This window comes from Varroa jacobsoni, unplaced genomic scaffold (genome assembly GCF_002532875.2).
Source record: "Varroa jacobsoni isolate VJ856 unplaced genomic scaffold, vjacob_1.0 scaffold_226, whole genome shotgun sequence".
NCBI classification, from domain to species: domain Eukaryota; kingdom Metazoa; phylum Arthropoda; class Arachnida; order Mesostigmata; family Varroidae; genus Varroa; species Varroa jacobsoni.
The window spans coordinates 97590-107619 of record NW_019213128.1 but is presented as its reverse complement, the minus strand read 5'-3'; the positions used below and the strand labels follow the sequence as shown (position 1 = coordinate 107619).

Below are 10030 nucleotides of genomic sequence, written 5' to 3'. Positions count from 1 at the left end.
GAGTAGGATTGATAAAGGGCGATTAGGTTCTATGCTACGTGGAACCAAAATACAAGGGCACGGATGGATGTGCATGCTTCTGGCAGTATGCATTTACAAATCAGGGAACTTGTGGAGAATTTTACATAACTCTGTTTTTTTTTTACTCAGCTTTTTTTTAGAACACAGGTATAATGAAAATGAGCAGGTTTGCCAATTATAGGCAAAATTTGGCTGCCCAGCCAACCATTCAGCAAAGAATAGGCAGATACGTCAATAGGCGTACTATATTGAGTGTGCATTATTTATTATTGTAAATTTATAATATCTTCTTTTTCTGATGCTGAGCCGATAACCAACGTTAGTCAACGGAATTCTGAGAAAACAAGTCCTTTTTTTTTGTTTATCTAATTATAGCAAAAAATAGTGGCGTTTACGATTTACTGCATATAGACCAAGCATTGCTTGTCAGCGTTTGAAATTACCACTTAGAATAACCTTTGCGTTTCTGCTTTGGGAATACGAATATATAGGATTTCTAAACCTATATATTTGCTGTGCGATCATCACATCACTTCAGAGGCTTGTTCCTTTGAAACTCATTCATATTAATGTAAGCCCAAACGCAAAATGTGTGATCGGTAGTCCTCTCGTAACCCCCAAAAGTTCCCGTCCTTGGCGAAATATTCCGTGTTCTCTTTTAGAATCTGACGCAAATATTACTGTTCTGATTGCCTATTTGACATGACATCGTGTTCGCATTCATCTGAAGGCACTCGTTAACGATACATTCGCAAAAGCGTTTTCCAACAAGTCCTGTTCCTTATCCTGTTCACCCTCTCCACCAATATATGATATATATGTTTATATGTGTTTTCATAATGAACTAATATATATGCTAAATATGATAGAGTTTGATAATCCTGGATACTCGCAGGGTTTTCCTTTGTTTAACTATTTCTATTTTGTGTATATGCTGTAGAAGTACGGTAGATAATTCGACTTTAATGAAAGGCCCTAATGTTGGACCCATATTGCGCGACTTCCTTCGATCGCAACTTGCTTTTAAACCAATAGCTGGAAGATTGTGCGGTAGCCTCTACTCACAGCTGTATGTGAAGTACCATAATAACGTGTGCACGTGCAGTTTTGCTTTCTTAGAAGTGCCAAAAGGTTTTTCAGACGCAATTTTTTTTACGGGTGTCTACCTGTATTTTATTAAAATTTTCCGTAAGCTTCCTAACATGTAAAGGTTTACAACTTTTCACTGTCCAGCATAGCTGGCATAAGGCTGTACACTGAGAGGTTTTTTTGAAGCTGCTTTTCATTTCGATTCCGCTGTTTTTGAATTTCTCGCGCTAGAATAAGGTATGCTTCGCCGTAATATTTACTCGTATGTCACAAGAGACGCATGCCGGGTTCGAAGGTCCTTGTCAGGTAACTGTCGAAGCAGCCACGGCCGCTGAGTACTTACGTAAGTCCCTTTATTCTCTTGCTACATACCTCCCGATGTCTCTAGTAAACCTTCTAGTCCGATGCTCGGGGGCTTTTAATATATCGGCGGTCTCTTCCTCGGCCGAATTGCCTGACCACTCCGTATTCTAGCTGTTAAGAATGGGCTTCCTTGTAGACCCTGCCTCTCCTTTCAGTTCGCGGATCGTGAGTCGCCACGGAAGAGTACATGTAGCACGAGGGCGGCCTCTATCGATATTGCCCGCAAACCACGAGCTGCTTTTCGACGCAAGTAAGGGTTTTGCGGAAATTGTCAGTGTTAAGTGCTGCATCAGCCTAAGTTGGTGTCACGTATTTGACGATACTTCGGGATGGCTGCGAACAACCTTTTCTCTGTTTTCGCTGGTCCTTTCGTATGTGGCATAATCTTTTCTGCGGTATGTTTGACATGCGGACTGAAGATTTAGCTTCTATTTAGTATCACTCTAGAGCATTTGGCCCCTTTTTTGACGGCGATCCCGTGGCCATTTAGAAAAATATCTATGTTTCTGGCCTCATTGCGAGCTACTAGAAGTACGGCCTCGGACACCTTCGGGGCCAGGTCTAGTCGATGTTCCCTTATCCATTCGATGTGCTTGACGTCCTGCACCTTCCTTGCCACCACCGCCAGGTCATCTACACAGGCGATAGTGTGGACGTCTTCTGTCATTGTAAAGTCCAGCACGCCATTGTACGCAATGCATTGTAGAATAGGTCGCTCTTCCGTCACGTCGTCAAACCCGTGCTGGTTGCCGTGCTAGTAAAGTAGCTTTCTATAGCCTGTCACAGGTACTGGTATATTCCTTGCCGCGTTTAGCACTGTCTTCCAGCTTATCGAGTTATAATAAAACTAGTAATTAATATTAATGTATTCAACGCGAGTCACGCTATCATTCCATTAAGTTATGCTAGTAAATAAACATAAACAGTGGCTTGAATCAAAAAGTAGAGAAATTTGGCAGTCACAAGAGCATTACAAAATAAAATCAAAGCAAAAGCGCACGCCGATATTGTTTATACCACTCGACAATGGCAATTATGTGACCTACAACACCTACAAGGATCAAGTTTTTTTTTAATACTTCATAACTAGGGTAAAACTATCAGCTTGCAATACCAATATCACATATTATCGTCCCACAATAATATACGTAACAAAAAATATAAGGTTATTTCACAAAGTGGGAGGTACCAGGAAAAAGGGTTTATAAGAAATGCTTTGGTGATATTAGTTAATTCATGACAAAATGACCGACAATTACCCGCATAAAAGCGCTGAAAAATTTACACACTTTACCAAATGATTGGACCCAGACCACATTGAACTTCTTCCTCCGCTCGCCATTCTATTCAAAAGCGAAATGGCGCATATAGAAAACAAGTCAAGGAATTAAAAGCTGATCAACGTGCCGCTTCCTTAAGGCCACCTCGAATCGATATGCTACCATTTGCGATGGATTACATGACTCAGCCCTGGGTCATTGACCTGTTGAAGGTTATTGATCAAAGAAATCAATTTAATTACTAAAAATATGTGCTTGCCTGGGTATTTGATGTGCTGCGGTCTTCTGCCAGTTAGGATCGCAGGCTGCTTTCGGCCTATTTTTTTTACGCTTCTCTTCAGTAATTATCAGGATCGATTTGTAGCTTACTTTGCGGCCTCTTTGGCACACAAACGTAATTATACGTAAAAAATAACTTTTAATGTAAGAAAGCAAAAACAGCCGGTCTCTGTTTATACGTCAGAATATTTATGCTCATTTTTTTACAATATATGTATATCTAAATAAGCGAAGTGCTACATATAAATGGATATATATACCCATTATAAATTATACATCTACTGCTTAATATGTGAAGACTTGCATGTGAAATATATATATCGGTAATAAGAAAATTGATTATTCTCAACAATAACTAGCTAACAAAAGATAGCATAACATTAATTCTAAGATATGCATGTAGGCCTATATACCGTTACCATGTATGGTAAGGAGAAATTTACTGATTTTATTTGGAGTAAATTGATTATGTAGTAAGCTATACGATGTTTTGACGTGGGCCTCACTATCGCAAGGGAAATTTCACGTTTACGCTTGTCCTGCACATTTGCTTCCTGATTGTACGATAGACTAGTTCATTATTAATAGCTAACTCGACCAATTGAAGATAGTGGGCAAAACATACTTGTAATGCCCTCGTCCTTCGGTTTCGTCACACCATTTTTGGTGTTCACAAGGAGTTACTATAATTTATCTAGTCTACCAACAATTTCGTTATGAGACACCCAATGAGAGATCTTCCATTCTGTATTAAGAAATAGCTGCCTCAGCCCAGAAGGCATCACAAGTATGCTTTGCCCACTATCTCCGATCGGTCGAGTTAGCTATTAAAAATGAAGTAGTCTATCGTACAATCAGAAAGCAAATGCTGCAAACAATTGCTGCTACTGTGGCACTCATAGGTCCGGTTACAGGTGGGGCATAACGCTTGCATATAGAGAGGTTGTCGACGCCGATAACACACCAACAACAGCGAAGGGATCATGACGCAAGCCATCTGTTCGTTACGTTTTTTATTTAGTACATTCAAATAAATTCTCAGGACAGTATCGATACCGAGGCCTGAAAGCCAAGTGCAATAGGTATTAAAGAGACTGCACCTTTTGACCGTAGTGTGCATCCACTGTTACTTTTGTAGAAATACTTGTAATGACCTTTTTGTTGACATTGTTGCAACTTCCCACATGGGCAGACACATGGGCAGAGCCCGCAATGTGGGCGAAGATTCCAAACCCGGTTTACAGGAGTGTGTTATGAGACAGGTGGAATACAACGTGTTATGGCTTTGAAGAAATGTTAGAGAGTGGTCGCTGTGTACCCTTGGACTTTACGAAGAGTTTCAATAGATCACTTACATTAAAATCAACATAACCTTTTCGTCTGGGAAAAATTATCATCGATGTACCGATGTCGTAGTGATCGTGAAGGCTACGACCTACATCCTTCAGATTGAGTCTAACAGGTCTATTCCATTTTGCTAGTTCATCGAAGGCAATGATTCCCTTAGTATGAACAACTGAGGTATCCCTGCCGCGCCGGAAGCAAGCGTGATCTTTTTGTTTGCAAAGAAACATTTTCAAACGCCTAACGTTATGCTAAAACGTTAAACGCAAAGGTTTAACGATGACCCCGCAAGTCTTCCGAGGTCACTTTTGATAACATCGATACGCTTTGCGAGAGCTTCAAGGAGGACATATGAGCGCCAACATAAGTCATGTTGAATTATTTGAAGGGAACTCCAAAGTGGACGACCAAGACAACCAGATTCCTTTTTAATAGAACGAATTGCTTAGCCGAACTCAGGTGACCCCTCGTTATGGTGTAACGCTATCTGTGTGCCGGTTAAGTACCTAGCGGGGTGCAAGAACACTTTTTAAAATAAATAATTCTCCTAATTTCTCGTAGAGACGTTGACCTTGCAAGTTCCCGTCTGCTGATGTTTATCATTGTTAGGGTTGAAACCTGTTCGGTCATACTTGCTAACTCACTTAGTCGTAATTACCCTTCTGACCCATCGAATAAATCGACCTATTGAAAATCTTCCAAGAACTTTGTTAGAACTATACATTACACCCTTTGTTTTCCACCGATGATTTATCCGCGAAGGTTCTACAGTAGAACCATGGATATGGGGATTAACCAGGATCATTAATGGTAATCGTGTTCATATGTTTAGCAAAGCATTCGGCCCTATAAATAAGTACTACAATATATTTACTTGATGGACAATTCGAAATAATGCAGCGAGGTCACCTTGTAAAATTATATTATAGGAAAGCGATTATTAGTTTTGGTTACTTGACTCATGACTTAGTAATCTCACAACAGTAAGCGCAACGAAGCAAGGGTACGTAGATACTGCCTGCTCCGACATGGTATACCTGCAGTAAACAGAGAGTTGTTGCCAAATTGCCATCCTACTTCGCCGATACTTTCGGGAGTAAGTTCGTCATAACGTTCAATGAGTTTCCAATATAGTTTGAGTTTTCAAAATAGAAATTTTAAAGTTAATGATTCTATATATTTGACATAAGCAATGGGTCGGACACTGGTTTTGTCGCAACCATTGAGAGAAAACTTTTCACGAAATATTCAACTTTCGAGCATTCTCAGCATTAAGGCATTAACTGACTTCACTGTCTTACGAGACGACCGAAAATATCTTTTTTTTCCCGTCACTACGACATATGGGGATATCCATGAGTATCCTACAAAAAATCCCACGAGTTCCCTTATTGGGACTCGTATCCCTTATTAGGACAAAATCACTGCTCTGACGTTATTGCTTGTACAGCAATAAAAATTATGTATAGAATAGCCGTGGATCAGTACATGGATGACACGGCCTCTACTCTTGAAGCTACACATTTTTTTCGCCCAAGCCCCCGCTACCCATCCAGACGTGATCCATGACAGTCCTTGTTTAATCTACGGCTACGCATCCCATGGTGAGACAGAAAAACGGTTAATGACGGTCCAGATTCCTTGAGGTGGATATGGTTATGTGGCACTTCTGCTGAATTGTCACGAAAGATCTTGAGTTAGGTGCGACAGCTTTACCATGTCAACCTAGAAATCTTTTAATGTTCACTCTCACGTCATGATTAGGCCATCTCCGCAAAAATAACGGAAATGACATTTTCGGCCCCTACAGAACGATTTATCTCTTCGAGAAAATAGCACATCGTCACTGAACAGAGCATCACTCTTCAACAAACATGGCCTCCTCGTCCTGTGGTAGAAACAATGCACCGCTTGCTCAAATCACGTTAACAAATATTTAATTTTGTAGCGAAATCAAAAGTTAAATAACGAATTTTGAATGCGAAATGGTCGTTTATATCGTGAAAGTATAGCACAGTAAAGCTCCAGCAGGCGGCGCTGTCAGCGACACCTTAAATAGCACCAAGTGGACATTGCCTGCCCGCGGTTGCAAAAGGAATACAAAACCGTTGGAAACATTGGAAATGAATGTCCACATTGTACGTAGGTTATTTTAATAACATATATTGTATATGAAACATCAAGAATAATGATAAAAATATATAGCATTTATATGAGTGTATTGACATCGCGTACAAAAAATCAAATGTAAATATAGATACATATATACAAACTGTCTCTAATGGTCTACAGAATGTATCACACTTAGAATTAGCCATACGATTGGTCGTTTTATTTTCAATCAATTTATATATATATATATATATATATATATATATAAATTAAGTTCATAACTATTTACATGGATTTTCATTTACGCTTTAGGGTTTTACAACAAAGTAAAGGCGGTGGAAGGTGCTAAGCTTTTTCTGGATGACACAGGCTTGAAACTGAATATACACCTGAACGTTTTGTACTTAGTCACACATACGCATACGAATGTACCAGTATATATGTGCAACTAAAGAAACTGGCTTTTAGATCTGATGTATTTGTGTGCATGTGCAACTATGTAATTTGGTTTAGATGATCTGACATTACACCTATATAGTCATAGGTCAATCACTATTTGCTTAGGCGATAAAAAAACTGATCCATAGTATACTAATCATCACTTCCAATCAAGTAATGAAGCGCTAATTTAATAAAAGAGACGATTATCACATTAATCAACGAAAGTAGGAAACAGTTTTCGTTGAAAGTAGAAGTAGTGCCTAGTTTATTCTCTGCGACGGTCGCTTATACGGTTTCATTGGTTACAGCTATCAAAATCAATGGTACCTTAAAGTGCCAGCTCCACGTTCGCCTATTGAAACTTCACTAAATTCCTATTTATCAACATCAAACGCTTACGTTGTACGATTTATAGCTACACTGATAGGCGTGCGGTATGGCCGGATGCCGATGTATTATATGTTTCCATAGTGACGCATTTGCCTCACCCCCGGCCAGTGGCAGAGCTCCACTATTCACCGACAACAACTATAGCTGAGTAAATATCAACTGGCATGCCGCTATCACCAGTACGATTGTGCTTCTTTACATAATACTTTTATTCACGGTTGAATCGGCGTTGTCTAGGTAAGGAAACGCTAACAAATGGACTGTGAGAATCGAAAGTGTATACCATATAAGCTGTACATACGAGTTATGATGTTATATGATTCGCAGATATTAAAGGCTAACATAAGCAGGAAACTTCTACATATGTATTAAACTCATATTTCCGTAGTAATGTTTTTCCCTTCTTTGGTTGATTTAGCTCAATTCTAAGGCAATAGGAGTTCTCTAAGTGTTAAAGAGGTGATTCATTTCCGCACGCAGTCACAATGGAATTGTGGCTATCCGTGTGCTACGGTTTCGTTGGAAAGAAAATGCAAAGCCAGAGCAGCTTTTTGCATAGGAGCGAACATGTCACTGTTCGCACCTATGCAAAAAGAAGGCCAACACAGACGGCCGACGCAATTACCGTGTGCCGCGTCAGGTGCTAAACGCAAAGTGGCGCACTTTTTTAGAGCAGCGATTGACTTCCACGACTGGCTGCGAAGAACGTTTTTCGCAGCGGCCTCTGTAAACCCATACTTTTTGGCAGAGGAGGCTGACAACATTTCAAGCATAGCGAGAAACTTCCCAATCTGTCCGTGTACCGAGATCCACGGCAAACAGTTCGAAGCTTGGGTGCCTCATGGGTCCGGCTGTTGTAGCTCGTATCGGCATACAGTCAGATCAATAACTAGATGGGTTTTTTCGTACGGCTATAAGGTGGATACCCTGCAAGAGAAATAACTTTGTTAAGTGTCATGCATAGAGCTTCTAAGGCAACTATGTAGTGTTGACGTTAATCTCGAGATAATAGATTGAACCTTTGGATATTTGTTACTATTGAAGCGTAGCCACCAAATGCAAATTACTGCTGAGATGATCATTGCTGCCAGGATCAGTTCGAAATCATTTTTGCTCAGGCGACCCTGTTGAACTGAGAGAAAAAAACAGCTATCCATTCAGAAACTTTTGAATCTGTCAGAGACGTCTACCCATTGCGACAGGGTCTTCTTCGCACTCATCTTATATAACCCTCTAAAATAAAATAGTACACTTTCTGGCCAAGGTGTCCTCCAGCAGACGTCATCTAGCTCCAACTTTGCGCCATCACTGCCCAGTCTTTTTATCGAAAAATCATTTAATTTGTCGAACAGCATAAATATGTACACGGGTCAATATATCGACGTTGTGGATGCCGCTTCCGTGAAGATGGTGATATAACATTGAGTAAAAACTATAGTAAATAATAATTGTTTATAGCTTTAGTAGCAAGTGTCTTTGGTAAAATAAATTGTCAACGATACATGAAAAATTGGTACAGCTTTATGGGTTTGTTTCATACGTTATAAACAAGCATGACATGTTCGTATTCACGGCCACTTGTTTCCCTTAATTTCAAAACAATTAATTCAACCTCTAACATTCCTTATGATTTTGCCAGTTCATTAATCCAGTCTTAACAAAGTGATATTTAATTGGTCTTGCTAAAGTGGATGACATTATTCAGTATCGCTAATGTAAATCGTTGAAAACTAACGCTGGACTTTTTTCAGGGCATACCGTCGCAAGTGGTACAAAAATAAGGGCATACAATGACGTCAGTCGAAGTGGACCCGCTGTGTCGCGCATTGTACTATTATCGCCAACTCAAGTTCGACAAATGTGTTGAATGCTGTGAGAAAGCTTTCGAGAAGAACCCATGTGACCAAGCGGCATGGGCTCTCAAAGCCATGGCACTAACAAGGTGCAGTGTTCTTAGACTGAGTAGCTCAGGCATGATAGATGTCATCTTATTCAAGAGTGCTATGGTGGCCCCGAATAAAAATACTCTTATTATAGAGTATTTTTATTCGGGGCCACCATTAATTTAATCAACTTATTATAGTTGATTAAATTTTATATACTGTGAAAAACTTCTTTTGGGTTGAACTTTTTAAGCTTATATATGGGCTTACCAGCCGGTAATGCCGACTGTGTACTAATTTCTGCTATATATATATATTGGGTCAGGATACAAATAACCTTTACGAGCGATTATGTTCAAACTCGACGCTCATTTGTAATACACGATTTGTTTTCGTTTTAAATATACTGTTGCCTAGTCAATCCGAACACGATTTTTTTCAGAATGGTTCACGTCGATGACCTAGAGATCGAGGAAGAGGGTATCGCCGAAATCCTCTTGGATGACAACGCTATCGCACAGGTAGCTCGTCCTGGTACATCCCTCAGGACATCATCTTCTGCCCAAGGAGCTAACCCATTGATGAGGTAGGCCATGCAACTGAAAGGTATAAGCACCATGGGACACATCATATAATACGTAATTAATAATTGGTTATGACCGATGTCAGCTTTGTTCTTATGTGTGCTGTGCTTGTAGACGAGCACAATCTCGAGCTGGCAGACCAACATCAAGATAAATTTTACCGTCAAAGGACGAATTTGCAGAACTGAAAATACTTCCGGATCTCTGTAACCCTTTAATCTCAGTATATATACTATATATATCG

General features: G+C 39.8%; 1 protein-coding gene and 1 long non-coding RNA gene across 6 annotated transcripts in view; one reads left to right on the top strand and one right to left on the bottom strand.

Annotated features, from left to right (window-relative positions):
- Positions 1–7164: 7164 nt before the first annotated feature.
- Positions 7165–10030, bottom strand: part of LOC111273773 (uncharacterized) — a 9359-nt gene continuing 6493 nt past the window's right edge. The window contains exons 2-3 of one of the 2 annotated variants that reach the window (XR_002688024.2): positions 9664–9801; positions 7165–8246 (exon numbers count right to left, since the gene is read on the bottom strand). This is a non-coding gene — a long non-coding RNA (uncharacterized LOC111273773). The remainder of the gene's footprint in view (positions 8247–9663; positions 9802–10030) is intronic. The other variant, XR_015316073.1, reaches the window with a different exon arrangement.
- The window catches only part of BBS8 (tetratricopeptide repeat protein 8), a 14762-nt gene continuing 12199 nt past the window's right edge, over positions 7468–10030 (top strand). For 3 of the 4 annotated variants that reach the window (XM_022855704.2, XM_022855703.2, XM_022855705.2), the window contains exons 1-2: positions 8242–9261; positions 9645–9788. In XM_022855704.2, coding sequence (XP_022711439.1) covers positions 9110–9261; positions 9645–9788 — 296 coding nt within the window. In that variant the 5' untranslated portion in view covers positions 8242–9109. Of the gene's footprint in view, positions 7557–8241; positions 9262–9644; positions 9789–10030 lie in introns of those variants that run through there. The other variant, XM_022855702.1, reaches the window with a different exon arrangement.